Source organism: Leptodactylus fuscus, chromosome 7, assembly GCF_031893055.1.
Source record: "Leptodactylus fuscus isolate aLepFus1 chromosome 7, aLepFus1.hap2, whole genome shotgun sequence".
Taxonomy (NCBI): domain Eukaryota; kingdom Metazoa; phylum Chordata; class Amphibia; order Anura; family Leptodactylidae; genus Leptodactylus; species Leptodactylus fuscus.
Window position 1 is genome coordinate 94,720,892 of NC_134271.1, and position 19,726 is coordinate 94,740,617.

Sequence of the window (19,726 nt, forward strand, 5' to 3'; positions counted from 1 at the left end):
CATGTTTTTCACACTGACCCATTCCTTTCTATGAGCCCGCACACATGACCGTGCGCTACACGGCCATGAGTGCGGGCCGACAGTCTGGGCCGCAAAATTTGGAACAGGTCCTATTCCTGTCCGATTTTGCAACTCTGCTTCCATGGCTCCTATTCATTGTGTGAAAGGGTCTGTAGAAGCATGGTCAGCGTTCGGGCGATACAGATGACATCTGTGTGTCACCGCATGCTACCCATGCAGTTCATTCACGTTCGCCAGTTAGCACACGGTTGTACGCAATTGGCTTAAGACAGAGAGCTTTACTAGATCAGTTACTACCATGGTGTTTGAAAGAAGTAGCAGGATGCACACTCGGCCGCTGCTCTTATCATGACCTTTTAAAAAGAAATGAGTCAATGAGTACAATTGAGGACAAAAAATAAGTGGTCACTTAAAAAAGAAACATTCGATATTTGTCTGTTTTGATGGACACTCAGACCTAATAGAAATAAAAGATGTAAAAATGGATTGATGTCCCGATCACATCTATTAAAAACAAATGGAAAATGGATGACACTTGGCCCTCAAAAACAAACAGAACTGAGGCAAACCAGAATTTAGAAATGGACCAATTCGTCCATTTTTTGCAGCCAAGAAACAAACACGGTGGTGTGACTGTAACCTTATCCATAATCCAGAGAGGCTGTATGGGCCACTGTAGTATACTAATGTGGAGAACGTGGTTGATTTCCAACATTAGGACCATGGGATTGACTCAGCTAGATTTTGCTCTCCTTGCGTTTTCTTGAGATTATAAAACAAAATTTTAATGACTTCCTAAGATGTTGCATAACAACAAGATCCCCTGACTTTGTTTGTGCTGAGGTTGCTTGGATCAGAAATGCAGATTGAAGTCATAATATTGTGTCATTATCTTATTTTATTAAGAAATTACTGTAGACCCAATAGGAATGGCAAGAAAGTAACAAAAGATATCTATATATATTCTTTGCCTGTACAGTTCTGTATCGTGGTCAACTTCAGATGGAGTTCAGGAAGTTCCTAGAAAATAAAGTTTTATTACAAAATTATAAATGCACACAAAGTTGAAATAACATATGACCTAGCCGTCCAGGACCTGGACCTAATTCCCACCTCTGACCCAGATGCTGCAGAAACCACCAAAAATCAGAAGAGAGAAAAGTCCTGCACTGAGGACTTCTCTCTCTGCTGGTTTCATGACAAAGAGGGTGGAAAACCCAGAATACCCCATTATAGTCTATAAGGTCTTTGGGTTACCTCTTATTTAGCAGTCTAGCTTTCCGTCATTCGGGTCCCCCAGTGTGAACCTAGCCTAATAACACATTACTTATTGTGGACGCACTTGGTTTCAACACCCAGACCCTCTGCAGTTATACTGAACAGGACTTAGGACACCAAAGAGTTGCATCGTGATCTACATTTGGATCAGCAGAAACTTGTTTGGGCTGTTATGACTGTAGAAGTGTCTCTGGCTGTGGAGATAGATCCTTGTGTTTTATATGAATTGTTCAGGCTGTTTCTATGAGACACCGAGTCACACATATTCATAGGTTGTCTAGAATTGCTTGTCAGCGCTAAGTAAATGGCACTGAGCTGCCACAATATACAGTATGACTGTGGACAGTGTGGCACTGTTTTATGGAGAGATTAGCCATTTTCTTCTAACCCTATATCAGGGGTTCTCAACCTTTTCAACCCCAGTACCCCTTTATGCTTGGCATAGCGTGCCAAGCAAATCCAACTGCTTCTGGGGGCACCTGAGATATTCTGAGTCTTTTAGCTTCTGACTAGCTTTTCACCTATCAGGTCATAGGTCAGAAACTATCTGTCTATTTACCACAGACTACACCTTGCTCTAGAGGAGACCCAGACCCTGAACCCTTAATTCTTAGTGGTTTGGGTGACACTAGCACCTCAGGATCTGAGCGCTCAGTAATCTTCCACTTCAGAACCAGTGGTTCTCAATCATGGCATGTACCTCCTGAGATTGCTCTTCGTACCCCCTGGAGTACATATACCACAGGTCGAGAACCACTGCCCTGTATGATGCCTTTAACAGTTAGAGAACAAAGTACTTGCTACTTTTTTATTCACTCCAAAGGTCCACATTGTATACCACCGCACAGGGGAGTAACTCAGGATGCACCCATGTGCTGGGTGCCAGGAGGGGACAACAGACCTCTTTTGCTTGGCCTTAATATTTAGTTACAGTATTAGGGCAGAAAACTTCTATGACCTCACAACCTCTTGGAAATTAGGGACACTTGAGAAATCATTGTTCATGGATGAGGTACCACCTTGTGCACATACCAGAGTCTCTCCGCTAGATTTGGGTCTTTATAAATATATTTGTGTTTGTAGCCCAACTCCGGAGGGTATAAGACCAATTTCACATTTCTTGGATGCCGAGCGTTCACGGCAATTTCATGGAGCTAAAAGAGAGAATAAAATCTTTGTGAGCGAGACAAGTGTATGTGAATGTTTAGAAGGGTTCTATAGGATTAGATTAGTATGGCAGAGACAACAGAATTATTCCAGAAACAGCAACAAAGAGAATGGGGCTAAACTGCAATACCACACATGGCCTGTGGACAGGTATGGAGCTATTTTTGAAAGACAGCAACTACTTTAATGCTGATGACCAGTATTAGGGTGGGGGTGTCTCATAATCAGAATAGCCATTCCTATAGTTTCACGGTAGTAAACAGGCCAAGATAAGCAGCTGATCTAAAAATATGAAGTCAGTACTGTAGGTACAGGCTTGGCCCCCAGTGGTTGAGCATTAGATTTGCACAGTTTTTAGAGTAACCTTTATCATCATCTGGACAGTAGAGGAATTCAAACATCCTGATGTCTTGGAAATAGCCACAGCACAATGATGACTATAGAGAATATATACAGGCCCTTTAACAGGGGAAAGAGACTAATATGTCATCTGTATGGGAAAAACAGGGAACCACCTGACCAGATTTATGGGCAGGTTCACCCCCAAAACAAGGTGGGATGACCAGTAAACCAAGTTTCGTTCCTGGAAGCTACTGGCCCATGTTAACTTACCTCTTTCCCCATGGATGAGGGCACCACATGGTCATCTTCTGCATGTAGGATCAGTAGCGGGCTGGTCAGTATTTTAATACTACAAGTAATAGAGACATTTAGCTATGTGATCACCTCACATGACAAGATATATATCAATGTTTTCAAAGGGATTCTACCACTAAAGCAACATTGTTTCTAATTACCACATCAGAATAGCCTTAAGAAAGGCTATTCGTCTCTTACCTCCGCGGCGCCGTTCCTTAGAAATACAGGTTTTAACCAGTATGCAAATGAGTTCTCCGCAGCAATGAGGACAGGCCCCAGCACTCAAACAGCAATGGGAGCGTCCCCACTGCTGCCCGAGAGCTCACTCCAGCGCCGCCTTCATCTTCAGCTGCAACCACGCCTCTTCTGTCTTCCGTCTCGGTCCAACTTCCGACGCCTGCGCAGTACGCTCCTGTATTGAACTACAAGAGCAAGAGAGGCCTCCCAAAAATGGCTGGCGGCCATTTTTGGGAGGCCGCTCTTGCTCTTGTAACTCAATACAGGAGCGTACTGCGCAGGCGTCGGAAGTTGGACCAACAGAAGAAGACAGAAGAGGCGGGGTTGCAGCTGAAGATGGAGGCGGCGCTGGAGTGAGCTCTCGGGCAGCAGTGGGGACACTCCCATCGTCTTTTGAGCGCTGGGACCCACACTCATTGCTGCAGAGAACTAATTTGCATACCGGTTAAAAACGGTATTTCTAATGAACGGCGCCGCGGAAACCACGTCTAAAGGTAAGAGACGAATAGCCTTTCTTAAGGCTATTCCGACGTGGTAATTAGAAAAAATGTTGCTTTAGTGGTCGAATCCCTTTAAACCTTGGTGTTTGTGTATAATAATATTACTTTACATTTAGGAACCATGAAGTACATGTATTACTGCCAGGTCTATTATATAAGTAAGCTAGAACTGTGAAGGTCATAAGCATGTAATGCATGAAAACATTGTTATCCTTAAAAGCTGAATGCTATATATAGTTGCTTATGCTTGAAAGAAAGATTATGAATGATAATCTGTTTTCCCTTAGCCCAAACAGCAGCACAACTGGGGTATTTCTGCCCCTAATGAGCTGTTAAGACAGGTGGAATTTTTAATTACCTAACAGCTTTTGACCCCTATAAGAGGCCGGAAGACCTGCCCCTCCCTTGTGTTAGTAACAAGTATGATATACAAGCATAATTTATAAAGGTGATACACACACATATACACAACATATCTGTACAATAGTACCTCCTAGGGAGGGAGCCTTGTGCTGCTGTTTGGGCTAAGGGAAAACAGATTATCATTCATTTATCATTCATAATCTTTCTTTCCCCCTACGCCCAACAGCAGCACAACTGGGGATTTAGCAAGTATTGTTTCCCCTAGGGCGGGTCCTCCTGGCAGGCTTATGCCAAGACGGAGTGCCCAAATGCTGTAGCATCGGCCGTACGCCAGTCCAATCTGTAGTGTTTGGCAAAAGTCAGCTGTGAGCTCAAAGAGGCTGCAGCACATATCTGCTCTAGAGAGAGGAACCGTGTCTCTGCCCATGATGTCGCCACTGCTCGGGTGGCATGGGCTCGTAGGAAATCTGGAACAGGAAGATTCTGGGCCCGAAGGGAACAGCTGATAGCTTCTCTGATCCATCTAGACAGGGTTACCTTTGATGCTTTAGCGCCTCTATTGTGGCCAAACACATTAACCAGAAGATTCTCTGATCTTCGGAACGGTGCTGTACGGTCTAGGTAAATACGTAGTGCTCTTACCAGATCCAGTGTGTGTAGCTTCTCCTCCTGCTCCTTAGCAGGAGAGGGAAAGAAACCCGGTAGGGTGATCACTTGATTGGTGTTCTGAAGTGTTGGTACCTTTGGCAAAAATCCTGGAACGAACCTTAGCTGTACCCTGTCAGGGAAGAAGGTTATGAAAGGTTCGGAGGCCGCTAGGGCCTGCAGTTCGCCAACCCTCTTGGCGGAGGTTATTGCCAGCAGGAAAGTCACCTTAAATGACAGGTACTTCCAGTCCACTTCAGATAATGGTTCGAAGGGGGGGGCACACAGCCCTTGTAGAACCGCGGCCAGGTCCCACCTGGGGACAGGGGGCCGTACCTGGAGGCGGAGCCTGGCAGCCCCCCTAAGGAACTGTTTGACAAGAGGATCTTGTGATAACCGTGTCTCCAGGAGAGCAGATAGAGCTGACACTTGAACCTTGAGGGTGGCAGGTGCTAGTCCTCTCTCCAGGCCGTTCTGTAAGAACTCTAGGACTGCATCTCTGTCTGGATCGCGGTGGCTGCCTGTACACCAATCTCGGAATATCCAGGCGATCCTTTGGTAGCTCTGATTGGTTGCCTCTGCTCTTGAATGGGCTAAGGTACTTAGCACTCCCTGGGACAATCCTCTGTCTGCGCGTATGGCGCGGTTAGCCTCCAGGCAGTGAGGTTGAATTTGTCTAGGCCCAGGCACGGCCGACTGTTCAGTAACACCAGGTTCCTGACTGGTGGAAGCCTCCAGTAGTTCCCCCGACTCATAAGGATAAAGTCGGTGAACCATGCCCTTTTTGGCCAGAACGGCATGATCACTATTGCCGAAGTCTGGTCCTGCCTGAGTTTCGCCAATACCTTTGGGATCATCGGGATGGGAGGGAACACGTATGCCAGTTCGAACCTCCATGGTATTGACAGGGCATCCACAGCCAAAGGGTTGTCTTCCCGGTACAGGGAGCAAAACCTTTCTACTTTGGCATTGTGTTGGGTGGCCATCAGATCCACCTCGGGGAGACCCCACCTCCTGGTCAGATAGTGGAAGATATCCTGATTCAAGGACCATTCACCTGCGGTCGGGCGGCCTCTGCTGAGTTGATCCGCTAGGATGTTCAGGCAGCCCTGGATATGTACCGCGGCCAGCTGGGAAAGGTTCCGTTCTGCCCAGGAGAAGATCAGGTTGGTGACTTGCAGGAGCAAGGGGGACCTGGTTCCTCCCTGCTTGTTGATATAGTGGACTGTCGTCAGATTGTCTGATCTTACTTTGACCGCTTTCCCTCGTAGAAGTGGTGCAAATGACAGAAGGGCTCGATGAACTGCGGTAAGCTCGCGCCAGTTGGATGAGTGCGTCCTCTCCCGCTGATTCCATGTACCTTGAACCGGGGTCTCCCCCAGATGAGCTCCGCAGCCTGTGAGGGAGGCATCTGTCGTCAACAGGGTCCAGGCGGGCTGGACCGAGGACTTCCCATCACGCAGATGGGTCCACCAGGGCAAGGTTTGCCGGGTGCTGATGGTTAACTGGATTGGCTTCTGTAATCCTGTAGGACTGTGATTCCAGACTCTCAAGATCTCGTTCTATAGTGGGCGCTTATGCCATAGGGCCCAAGGAACTGCATCTAGGGTAGCAGACATCAATCCAAGGACCTTCATAGCCATCCTGATGGTGACCTTCCGTGTAGAAGACAAATGATGTGCTGCCCAAGCAATTTTCCTTTTGCGAGGAGAGGGTAGAGAGACCGTCATGTTGAGAGAGTCTAGAATAAGTCCCAGGAACTGAACTCGTGTTGATGGCACCATTACTGACTTCTGCCAGTTTACCAGCCACCCCAGCTTGTCTAGTAGAGCTACGACGGTCTGCACCTGCATGGTAAGAACCTCCTTTGAATGAGCCTTCAGAAGCCAGTCGTCCAGGTACGGGACAATGAATATGCCTTGAAGGCGCAGGGCGGCAGCGACCGGAGCTATAACCTTTGTGAAGGTGTGGGGGGCGGAGGATATGCCGAACAGGAGGGCTGCGAACTGGAAGTGCGCCTCTTTCCCTTCTATGTATACGGCAATCCTTAGGAACTTTTGGTGTGCCAGAAAGATGGGTACGTGGAGATAGGCGTCCTTCAAGTTCAGAGTGACGAAGTGATCTCCAGGGTGCAGGAAAGGTAGCACTGACCTGATGGTCTCCATGCGGAACCGCAGCTTGCGGATGAAGCGATTCAGATACCTGAGATCGATGATCATACGGCACTCGCCTGATGACTTGGGGACCAAGAAGACTGGAGAATAGACGCCTGTGCCTTGCTCAACCACCTCCAGCGCGGCTTTGTCCACGTACTCCTGAATCAATTTCTCCAGAAGAAGTTGTTTGGAGCCCTGAAGAGGGCAGGTTCTTACCATCTTCTCTGGCGGCTGGGAAACAAAATTAATTTTATAGCCCTCCTGGATCGTCTGGATGACCCAGGGGTCCCGAATATTCTGGCGCCAGGCATCCACATAGTGGGAAAGACGACCGCCCACCACAGGGGAGGGGGGGGTAGGGAGGGGGGGATAATGTGGGGGAATTAGAAGGGGGCATTCTTACGCCCACGAGATGAGCCCCGACCTCTTCCTCTGCCGGATCGCCGCTGGCCTCTGGTTCCTCTCCTGGTGGCGCCTCTTCCTCGAAAGGAGGAACTCCGACCTTCAAGAGGCTGTGGCAGATTCTTGCCTTTGGAGTCGGCCAATCCTTCCATGATGTGGTCGAGCTCCCTCCCGAACAGCCGTCCGGGCTCAAAGGGGAGACCACACAGGCTGTTTTTGGAGGCGAGATCAGCCTTCCAGGGTTTCAGCCACAGAGGTCGGCGAGCCACAGTAACCAGCGCCATAGATCTGGCCGCCAGACGGGTCTGGAAATGGGTAGCCTCGGTCGGTCAGATGATCCACCAGTAAAGTGATATCCGACATTGCCGCGAGGAGATCATCTCGATCCACGCCGGAATCGATGTCCTTGGCAAGAGATGAAAGCTCTGCCCGTAAGCCAGTCGCTACCTCATTCGTGACAATACCCAAAGAGGCCTGGGCAGAGGCGGCCGAATACACCCGCCTCAGAGATCCTTCCACTCGGCGATCCATGGGATCCCTGAGACCAGACCCGTCCTCAGATGGAAGGACAGTGCGCCTTGATAATTTGGCCACGGCGACGTCCACTTTTGGTGGAGGACCCCACGTCTTCAGCTGACTCTCAGAGACGGGAAAAAGCGACTTAAACCGCCTGGATGGCGCAAAGGATCTCTCCGGGTGCCTCCATTCGCCCTCCATCAGGCGGAGCATCTCCGAAGAAGGCCTGAAAGTGCGGGACCTGCGGCTTGAGCCTTCCCCGCCTTCCCGGTCTCTGATTCTCAGGGTCCTGAATACTCTGGACATCTTGTCCAGGGGAAAAATCTCCTTCTCCTCCTCAGTACTTGATGACGATTCCACGTCCCTGAGGTGCAATTTTTCCAGGGGCGGCAGGGACAACTCACAGTCCAGGCGCGGTCTCTTGGCCAGGGAGACGGATTCCATCCTCTTCATGGAGTCCTGGACGTACCCCTTCACCCAGGAAACCATCTCTCACATGGGAGTTATTTCAGAGGGGGGGCTCTGCACCCCTGACAGAACCGGTACTGGGAGTCGTCAGGAAGCGGAACCTTACAGGAAGCGCATGCCAGATGCTTCCTTTTGGACGCAACTTTCCTTCGAGGAGGAATAGTGGAGGAGGAAGAGGAAGACATTCTGAGGAGGAAGAAAGAGACATCCACTAACAACTTACTGCTCCAGGGAACCAACACCTGCCTTGCCCCTCCCCCTGGCCATGTCCACCAAACCTTAATCAACGAAGCACAGCTTTCCAGGGCAAATGAATGACCGAGGAGCTTCTCCAGTTGATGTGCTTGTAACCGGAGCGACAAGCACTGAATGATGGTCTAGGGGGACTTTAAATAGGCCAGGGGGCGGGGTTTGTCCGGAGCAATGCCCAAAGGGGGCGGGGCCTGCAAAGGAGGCAATATGAATCTAAAAAAGAGAGGGGGGGCAGGGGGATCCAACTCAGGCTTGGGATCCCTAGGAACACGGAGGGCCCCCCCCCCCGAATCTCCATGGCAAAAGCTCGCGTCTAGGGTTTTCTTTCTATGTCCGCCGGGAGACCGCGCACTGCGCATGCGCGGCGGACCAGTTAGCCGGCAGACCCGAGGAACCTGAGATAGGTTCCTACGCCTAAAGTTCCTGCGCATGGGGAAGCCCCAGACCCGGCGCGACAGAACTACAGAAGCGCGCATGAAGCGGCAGATTCCCCCCCGCCGGGAGGCAGAAGAAACCTCATAATGAAAAGGAAAAAAATGAAGGTCTTCCGCTGTCAGGTAAGGAAGGGGGAGAGCAGTGGACCCCTATGAGAGGTCAGAATACCTGCTTCCCCCTGACCACCTGTCCTGTCCCACAGGACAGAAAAAAACACAAGGGAGGAGCAGGTCTTCCGGCCTCTTATAGGGGTCAAAAGCTGTTAGGTAATTAAAAATTCCACCTGTCCTAACAGCTCATTAGGGGCAGAAATACCCCAGTTGTGCTGCTGTTGGGCGTAGGGGGAAACTGAGGTATAATGTTATATGGCAAGATGGTGCCTGCATCCAGGATGGGTGAAAGAAGTTATGTGCTTGGCTTGCTGCCAGAAGACAGCTCCCTAGAGACACAGCGCAAGACCGGGATTAGCTGGTTATATATGGAACTGCTTAAATTTCCTCTCTTTATGTGATTGAGATGTACTACACCAATCAGAAACGAATACAAAGACTTATATTGTTGTTGTTATCTCTCTTCCTTTCTCTGCTAGTATATTAAGCCCATGTTGCTTTAATAAAGTACGTCCGTACACTTCCTCTTCGGCTAAAAGAGGAGTTAATACCAACATTGTGTGTCTGGTGTCAATGCCTTGTCGATAGCACTTGGCCTTATTAATTAGGACGACGACAGTTACCCAGGATTACTGGTCACTTGGTCACCAAAACGGCCTCTGACCTTATCAGAACCATCACTGGCTGTATTGTATATGAGGCAGTTGACTTATCTCTTGGTTGAAAGGCAACAACATGCCAACAGTGCAATGAAGAACATATTTCCCCTCCTCATGTCACTATATTAATGCCTATTCCTCACATTTCTGAAAAGTATAGGGGAACTGTCTAATCTGTCATTGTATTACTAGAACTTGTAAGGGATTGTCTTTCCAGAAATCACATCTGTCTAGCCCAGTGGTTGAGTCTGCCTGACATTGTACATCAGCCCCATTTACTTGACGTTGCAATATAAAAAGCCTATGGATAAAAGCCAGTTCAGAAGTAAGTGCCCCTATAATGTAATAACTGGGTAAGCATTTCAGCCAAGTGCATCCTGTTCTGCATTATCATTCTTTCATATTCTACTTGAATCTCAATCTCACTAGATCATTGAATCTGTCTACAAAAATGCAATGACCTCTGCTGGCCGCCATGTATTAGCTAGGGCACAGGGCAGCTGTAAAGAACAAGTCACTGTCCATGCATTACAAAGAATACCACTACATTTCATAATCCAACTTCATACTAAGAGGCATCGTCCGCAGTGGACATCACCTTTAAGGTCTCGCTGACAGAGTTGTTTTCTATTAATAGTTATCTTTAAGACAGATATTGTACATTTGATAATGAAGGAGGCTTCAGTCTGTGGTGGAAATACTTACTTCTCATCATTGGGAAAGACAATATTGTCCAGGGCCATGGTGTCCAGAAAAAAATATTCAAATCCTGGAAAAATGTGATAAATCTAACGAGAAAGGAAGATATAAGGGAGTTTAGATTTGTCATAAGTCAATGGGGAACGTCATTTAGATGACTATGAAGGGTTGGATGCCAACATTTGGACACAGTAACATTGTTGGTTAATGTGACTGTTGCATGACTACAATATATTCCTATGTGAAAGAAGTCACCACCATGACCAAAAATCCACCATGGAGTTCTCAAGTGGCAACAATAGGTCTTTATTGCCCTATATGAGACAGTGTGACCTCGCTGAACCTTCACTGACCTTCCCGAAGGGATGAAATGCGCCAGCGTCTCTGATGTTGGTGTATGGGGCTTCCAGTATCACTGCATCAGGTGGATTACCTGCAGGAGGAAAGGTCATACATAATGTAATGAAAAAAGATGATTTATATCAGTGACAGGCAGTTGTTACCAGTTGTTACTACATTGTGAAAATATACCAATTGAAATGGCTACAATAAATAAATTATATATACTGTATGCATCAACCTGTCAATATTTAATAAGATAAGAGTGAAAATCTGTACAGTAGCGTACAGGGATTCACAGGTCCCAGGAATAGGTGCAAAACAGCGAGGCGTGGCTGCTGTGCTTAAAGAGGATCTTTCATGTCCTCATCAATGTGCGGTTTTATATACCGCTAGAAAGACAACAATGCGCTGAATTCAGCCCACATTTCTGACAGTGGGGAGATATTGATGCCAAAATTACCGGCACTGATATTTCCAGCACCAGGGCACATACTGGAAAAACCAACAGTGCGTTGCTGAGGACATGAAAGAAAATCCTATATTATAGATGGCACATGGTAACGCCAGGGCTTGTGGTAGGTTTTACATTGTGGAAGCAGGACAGATTTTTATACTTTAGAGGTAAGTAAGGCTAAGGCGCCACATTGCGAAATGCAGTTAAAAAAATAAGAGAAAGAAGCGAAAACATGTTGCATGTTTTTGCAGCATTTTCCTCTGTATTTTTTCTTCCCTATTTGAAACACCCAGGATTCCACAGCTACACATGTATTTTTCAATGTAGTTTTTCTGCAGCTTTTTTTTTTTTCCTGCAATGTATAGCTGAGCATTTCCACAACATGGGAACTTGCCTTAAGACTAAAGCCCAGTGTAGCAAGCCGCATCCGAAAAGCACTTAGGTGGGAAGGTATCACGTTTTTTTTGGCAGGGATTTCCACAGAAAGTCTGCAGAGTTTTCCACTGTGGACTTTCTGTCCATATTATATCTATACTAAAAATGCCAGCGTTTCCGTAGGTATAATTGACGTGCTGCAATTTACAAAAACATGAGCGTTTTTGAAATCGCAACATTTCTGCTGCGGATCTTTTTCTGCAATGTGTGGATGGGATAAGCCAGAATTCTATCCACGTTTCAGGTACTCTAAAATGCTGTGGTTTGTTCCACGGCATTTTTTTGCAAAGTTGGCCCTTAGCCTAGAGGGGGTTTTCATGCTATGTCTTCAAAGATCTTGAAAAACAAATCATATTAGAAGACATTGTAGTTTTGCTTCTCTGTTAGATAGTCCTTTACAGATACAGTAAGGCCCCACTTAGTGAAGTGCAGCAAAAAATTTGTTGTTAGTGTAATTCTGTGAAACTCACCTTTTTCTTGTAATTTTCTGGCTGCGTTTGTGGCTATGCTGTATTTATAAAAAAAAAATAATAATAATAATAATAAAACATTTAGTTGTATCTGTTCAGCAGAAATGAACTTAGCAGTAAATATGCCTCACGCAAGAACTCGCAGACTGAATTTTCTGTTCCATGCTTGGCCATATGAAATGCACCCATACAGATTTTGAACTAGAGCTTTACTTCTAAGGTCTCGATCACATCTGCGTTGGTATTCCATCCAGGGGAATCCGCATGAGGACCCCCACGAACGGAATACCGAACGTAAGCAGTGTGCCAGTGAAAGTACACGGACCCCATAGACTATAATGGGGTCCGTGTGCTTGCCGCCAGATCTCTGAAGGGATCATGCGGACAGAAAAGTAGTTCACAATCTACTTTCCTGTCCGGATGATTTGTGCGGGCAGCGCACATCCAGCACATGGACCCCATTATAGTCTATGGGGTCCTTGTGCTTTCACTGCACAGCGCTTGCAGTTGCATTTGGTATTCCGTTCGGGGGGGTCCCCATGCGGACTTCAGTGCTTTAAACAGAAAGTTCGTGGAGTTTCCCTCTGTGTGCCGGTTTTGGAACTCGTGGCGTGTCTGCACAGTAGTTTTTACCGCAGATTGTGCATGGGGTTCACCAGAATCCCATCCGCTTTGCCGTTACTGTAAAACGCTGCAATTTTTCCCGCCGCAAGCAAATCACAATGTTTCCGTCTCATGGGGCCCTGGCCTTAAAAGATTGATGCTTTTTACCTTCCAACTACTCTGTAAATACTTACCCAGTACCTAGTGAATGCCCCCAGAGACATACTGGGTTTCCACGGCTCCGAGCCTTCACCCATTCATACAAGAACACAGAGTCGCTGGTGACCCCCTCCTCACTCGGATGGCCAGTGGAGTCAGCATAACCTGGAAAATCCAAATATCCCTTAATAAACTCACAATTTCAGCACTAAAAAAGGATATTCTGTTTTATAACCTGACAAACCTCTGTAGTCCAGAGACAACACATGGAAGCCAGCTCTGCTAAGGACCTGCAAGAAATTCCGCACAAAGTCAGTAGGGGGCGACTCCAGAACATGAGCATAATACAGTCCAGGCTATTTGCACACTTGTGTGCAGGGTTTAGTAATGGGAAGCAAATCTGTTTCATTTCTAGTCAGGACAAACAACCCACCCATAATGGCTGCGGGGTGCCCCCATGTACGGTACCACCTAGAGAGATTCCGATAGCAGACTGAGGGCTCTAAATAGCAGTGCAAGCCTGTATATCCCCATAAATTCTACCTGTCTCGGCTATATTGTCCACATCAGCAGTGTAAGCCCATAAACTTTGCAGACACTTTACACCCCAATATCAAGGTCAGTTTGAGTACTGTGTATACAGTGTCAGACTGCTAGCCTGTATATTTCCATTCCCAGTGTCAGCATGTACTGTATATGCTAACAAACAGTGCCAGCCAAATATCTTTTCATACAGAGGGCAGAGCACCCTATTACTCTCAGTCATTGTGAGCCATTGGCCTTAGCTTAGTCCCTTACATACATCTAATAGTATGAAAATTCGATTTGAGACCAGAAAACCCCCCTTAAGTTTAAAGTGTTCCCCTTCTCGCCTACTGAGTCCCATGTTGCACACACGCCCCTGTTGTCCTATATAAAATAAGCACTTTGTATCACTGCAAAATCCATGCAAAAGTAGATACTCACTTTCATGAGTTGGACTCTGTGATCGACAGCCCTGGAGGAAGAGCAATGACTATAAATTTGTATATACTCATCTCGGAATTCATGTATTAGTACATCTGCCTTCTCTTGTAGCTGTGCAGTACTGCTCCCTGTTATAAGCCATTTATGCTAAGCTGACTTTATCCCCCCTCCCCCAATAATAACTACTTTATGAAATAGATTACACTAATAATTTACTTAAAATGATGAATGTTTTCTAGGTTAAAAGTATTGAAGATGTAACCCAAAAATACATTGTGGGGGTCTGACACTCAGGAACCACTGATTAGCTATTGGCAGCAGCTGATACAGAGAATAAAACTGGAAGCAGATAGCGCTGTTCTCTGTATAGTGGTCAGACCTGGTACTGCAGATCAGCACAATAACCTAGTCACTTCAATAGGAGATAGCTGCAGTTACTTGGTTCAACCACTAAACAGAGAACAGGGCTGTCTGCTTCCTGTACCCTTCTGTGTGTACCAGCTCCAGAGAACAGCTGATTTAAGGTTCCCAGGTATCGAACCTCCATTAATCTGACATTGATGACCCAGTGTTGGAAAATGCAGCATATTAATTTTAGCTGCAGCATCAAGTGTTTTTCCCTCTATATTTAGTAGGGGAAGAAGAAATGCAGAGAAAATGAAGCAAAAACTCAATGAAAAAAAACACATTTTGATGAGTTTTTTTCTGTTTTTAGGAGTCTTATCCTTAAGATGTGTCACACATTTGTGATAAAAATACTTATTCTATTTATTGATGACAGATAGATAGAGTATGATGCATGGGATAGATACTTGTAGCTAGCTAGCTAGCTAGCTAGCTAGCTAGATAGATAGATAGATAGATAGATAGATAGGATGTTAAATTTCTTGAAATTTAACATCCTGATTTGTATATAAGGGTGCATTCACACTGAGTAAACGCTAGCTTATTTTGTAGAGTAAAATTACACTTGTAAATTTTGCTATCCCATTGACTTCAATGATATTTTTTTACAAGTGTAAAAATACGCCTGTAAAAAATACGCCTGTAAAAATACACCTGTAAAATGTCATTGAAGTCAATGGGATAGCAAAATTTACAAGTGTAATTTTACTCTACAAAATAAGCTAGCGTTTACTCAGTGTGAATGCACCCTAAGGGTGCATGCACACTACGTAACGCCGGGCGTGTATGAGAGCCGTACACGCCGGCGTTACAGCAGGGCTGCCGAACACCTCCCATTCACTTCAATGGGAGCGCTCGTAAACGCCGCTGTTACGAGCGCTCCCATTGAAGTGAATGGGAAGTGTTCGGCAGTCTGCTGTAATGCCGGCGTGTACGGCTCTCATACACGCCCGGCGTTATGTAGTGTGCATGCACCCTAAGGGTGAATTCACACTGAGTAAACGCTAGCTTATTCTGAACGTAAAACACGTTCAGAATAAGCGGCGTCTAAAGCAGCTCCATTCATTTCTATGGGAGCGGGGATACGAGCGCTCCCCATAGAAATGAATGGGCTGCTTCTTTCACTCCGTGCAGTCCCATTGAAGTCAATGGGGAGTGCCGGCGTATACGGCAAGCTCTGCTCATGCCGGAGCGTACACGCCGGCACTCCCCATTCACTTCAATGGGACTGCACGGAGTGAAAGAAGCAGCCCATTCATTTCTATGGGGAGCGCTCGTATCCCCGCTCCCATAGAAATGAATGGAGCTGCTTTAGACGCCGCTTATTCTGAACGTGTTTTACGTTCAGAATAAGCTAGCGTTTACTCAGTGTGAATTCACCCTAACAGTGACAACCATATAGGGTATGAGTCGCAGACCGCCTCGTGTCTCATGGGTGTCTCTTTTCTGATAGACTAGACTGTCATCAGTGTTTTTGTTATATGATGGCCCATTATATGAATTTGCAGAGGACTGTAATCACATTCCTCTTATTGTGGATGAGTCTGTAATCACCTGGTTCCTCCATTACCATGGAGATAAATTATAACTGGGTTGTCATCTGAGAGAGCTCTTTCAAACCAGCGCTGGTCCTTTCCTTTCGCCTCCTCTCCCCTGCTGGCGGGCAAGGTATGCCTACAAGAGATGAAGATTGCATGATTAATAAGGACGCTTCATGTAAGAGAGCCAACGTCTCCGCCTGCTCATCCCTCCTGTAAGACTTGGATCATTCAGTAAATTACCTGCATACAAATGACAATATGTGATCTCCTAAAACATATAAGTACATACCTAGTGATATAGCTGATAAGCATTGGGTTACAGATGGGACTTTCACAACCTAGGCCCCCAGACCCAGAATGGTGCAAAGAGAAGAGCAATATATGAGGTCAATAAGAAAGAGAAAGATGATTGTGGATCTGGTTGTACTGGAATCTGAATCTTGGTCTTGTAATCTAGTAATGTTCTATAGCACTACTCACCAGATCCCCACTGTTACTCCATCTTCTGATGTCAGGTAGAAGTTTACTGTGTCATTCAAGAGTTCTCCTGGATTCTTTAAGTCCACAAAGAGTGGAACTTTTACTAAGAAGACAATAAATATATCATTGGTACAATAAAATGTTAGCTGCAGTGTCTGCAGGTCCTGAAAATGATGCATGCTCCTACATGTTTAATATAAATGGGCTCCTATCCACTTTGTACCATTTAGAATAGTGGTATATTTTATGCAGGAGAAGGACCATTGGGGCCCCCTCACAGTCCAGGGACTGGTAGCGACTACTACTGCAGCACCTCTCTATAACCATACCATTCCTATCCGCATACCCCTGCTGTAATGGTAGATATAATATGTCAATCTTATAATTTGGCCAGATGAGTTTACATGTCAGTAATAGCTCTGTATGCTTTTGTAACTCTCAAAAGTGACAGAAACCCTCAAAAAGCCACCAAACACAGATGTGAACAGAGTCATACAGACTACTCCTTACAGCTGCCCTTTCCAGCACAATACAGATGCCTTTCGCGCAGCCTGTCTTATGTCATTGGAGAAAGGACATGAAGGCACAGTCAGCATTTCTGTAATAAATCCTGGTACTTACCCATGTTTAAGTAAACCACCTTGCCCAACAGTGCAGGACAGAGTCTAACGATAAATGGGACACATATATAGATGGTGCCAAGGATTAAGGCACATGACTTCAAGTAGAAAAAAATATGGGAAGAACGACTGAAAAAGAAATGTACAGATTATATTATTATTATTATTATTATTACTACTACACAACATTACAATCATAGTTTATTTTATCTGCCACTGTGATGTCCAGATGTAAGCAGAAAATTATACTGAAGCTTCTACCCATTGGTGATACTCAGTGTAGCCTTATCATCTGTTAGGGTATATACAGTAGTAATATGCCACTAGTCTTGTCAACAATTCAGGCTGCCATTTTGTTAGTCCTACATGCTTTACACTGCGGTTCTGCTTGTTTTATTTGACTACTGTGTATAAGCAGAAAGTCAGCATTAAGATCTCATATGTCAGCAAGATCTAAGGAGAAATATACCGTTATATTGATGATATGGCAGAAAAACATAATGAAACTTCAGAATAGTGAAGTAACCGAAATAGACTTTAATTGAAGAACATGTGACGGTTATGTGACACAAAGGCACTGTCATTTATAGAAACTCAATGTGTGTCATAAAAGGAGCCATATCATTTAGCTATCTTTTTAATATGTTTGACTTTATCCCTTCACTATTTGATCGGTAACCTCCTTAAAGGAGTTGTCCAGGACCTGGAGGTAATTGATACTTAATGACCTATACAGAGGATAAGTAATCAGTATAAGATCAGTTGGGGTCCTACACCTGCTCCGCCTGGAACTGCAGCCCCTTCTTCCATTCACTTAAAAAATGAACAGAGCTGTTTCCAATCATATACTTAGTATATGGCTTTTGGCTCCCAAAACAGGTGTTTGGGACAAGGTGAGGGTGTCAGACCCCGATTGATCTGATACTGATAACCTATCTCATGGACACCTTTTATTTTGAAACTGTAAAACTGTATTATCAGCATTTATTCCATATACTAGTAGGGAATTAATGGAAGACATCATTGATCATGAGGGAACTTCCTTCCCTACAATGACCTTTGTAATATATTTGACTAAGTGGAACACTGACGGAGTACATGCTTATGGGATAACTCATCCCTTTCAATTCACTGTCTTTGTAGAAATTTTTTTTTACAATCACAGCAAAACTGAACACATATTTTACAGCTTCTTGTGTTGTACCCACTAACCACTTTACAGCCCACCATAGATTTCACCACTACACTGCATTGGCAATATTATATAAGATTGACAATAACAATGTTACTGGGGAGCAGTCTTCATACTCTGGCTGGCACTTAGAAGGCATTATTTATAGAGGGACCTCTTTTGGGACTATTGTTTAAGGGCCATTCTCTTGGCACTATTGTGTACAGAAAATAACCAGCTGGTATTATTCATAGAAATATTTTGCTGGCTGTGATGGTACAATTAATGGGAACATGCTGGGTGTTATATATTGTATATACATGTTATTTGTGTACTGTATGGCAGTGTTATTTATGTGTATTGTCCCATTTATTATGATTACAGCATGTGTGCGTCATAGTCTAGGTGTACTGTATGGGAAACATTAAGTGTTATTTAGAATTATTCTATGATGGCATTAGTTATGTGTACAGTATGGCAGCATACATACATATGTACTCTGTGTGATGACAATTTTCACTTCATCATCAGTGCACCCACTACATGTATCAAGTATCAAGATGCATAAATCATTCCATGGATCCAGCTATGTGTTGAAATCCTGTATAGGCCCCTGAAATGATCCAGCGCTGCTTTTTCTGTGTCTCACATGCAGACGACTTACATCATTGCACAGAACAAAGTACAAGTTAGTGAGTGGCCTGTCTGGTTAGCTGTACATATGTTAAATGTGAAAATTCACTCACCGGGGCTTAGCACTCCTGCTCTCAGACTTTGAAACCTTCTGGCTATCTGCCTTGTCTTGGGGTCCTGAGTCCCCTTTTTTGGATGGCTCTCTTCTTTTCATTCTTCTTCAGTCGGATTGGGATTCTGTTGTGACAGGGAACTGGTGAACAAACACGGACTAGGTCAAAGGAGAACAGATATCTTCACTTCCTCTGAATTTATGAGTTTCATAATAAGATCATAGTTAAGGCTTCCCTCTAATCTTAACAGGGTCCTAAAGATCAGGACATAGTCCTCTATGTTAGAAAATATGATTTATATATGATATGATATGATATATGATATATATGATACAATCTATGATATGATCTCTATAATATGATCTTTAAATAATAGGATATTTGAGAAGATCAGGTCACGTATTCTATGATTTTCAGTGTTCCATATTAACTCTTAAGTACTATCATGGTGTCTATCATAATGATATGTGTATGATAGTGGTGTATGATAGACACTATGATAGTATTTAAAGGGATTCTACCATTAAACTACTTTTTTTTTTTAATTACCACGTCGGAATAGCCTTAAGAAAGGCTATTCGTCTCCTACCTTTAGACGTGGTGTCCGTCGCGCCATTCCGTAGAAATACCAATTTTAACCGGTATGCAAATGAGCTCTCCACAGCAATGAGGGCGGGCCCCAGTGCTGAAACACCGATGAGCGCGTCCCCATTGCTGTCCGAGAGCTCTTTCCTGCGCCGCCTCCTTCTTCTGCAGCAACTCCACCTCTTCAGGCTTCTCTTGCTCT

At 45.1% G+C, this 19,726-nt stretch overlaps 1 protein-coding gene across 1 annotated transcript; it reads right to left on the reverse strand.

Annotated features, from left to right (window-relative positions):
- Positions 1–943: 943 nt before the first annotated feature.
- On the reverse strand, positions 944–19,090 carry LOC142213926 (lysophosphatidylserine lipase ABHD12-like). The gene is made up of 13 exons (XM_075282543.1): positions 18,940–19,090; positions 17,024–17,151; positions 16,403–16,505; positions 15,936–16,055; positions 13,977–14,007; positions 13,255–13,300; positions 13,046–13,175; positions 12,249–12,286; positions 10,901–10,980; positions 10,554–10,636; positions 3,079–3,157; positions 2,332–2,453; positions 944–1,041 (listed from the first exon to the last, which is right to left on the reverse strand). Exons 1-13 carry the CDS (start codon positions 19,038–19,040, stop codon positions 1,020–1,022), a joined length of 1,083 nt encoding a protein of 360 aa, XP_075138644.1. The 5' UTR covers positions 19,041–19,090; the 3' UTR covers positions 944–1,019.
- Positions 19,091–19,726: the final 636 nt, after the last annotated feature.

What these genes read in the sequence shown, in the direction of transcription:
- LOC142213926 (XM_075282543.1), bottom strand. Translation starts at nt 19,040, where the DNA reads ATGAAAAGAAGAGAGCCATCCAAAAAAGGGGACTCAGGACCCCAAGAC. An exon ending in CATGGTAATGGAGGAACCAG is followed by an intron (nt 14,008 to 15,935) that starts GTGATTACAGAC and finishes CTCTTCCTCCAG; the next exon opens with GGCTGTCGATCACAGAGTCC. An exon ending in GTCTTTCCCAATGATGAGAA is followed by an intron (nt 3,158 to 10,553) that starts GTAAGTATTTCC and finishes TATTACTTGTAG; the next exon opens with TATTAAAATACTGACCAGCC.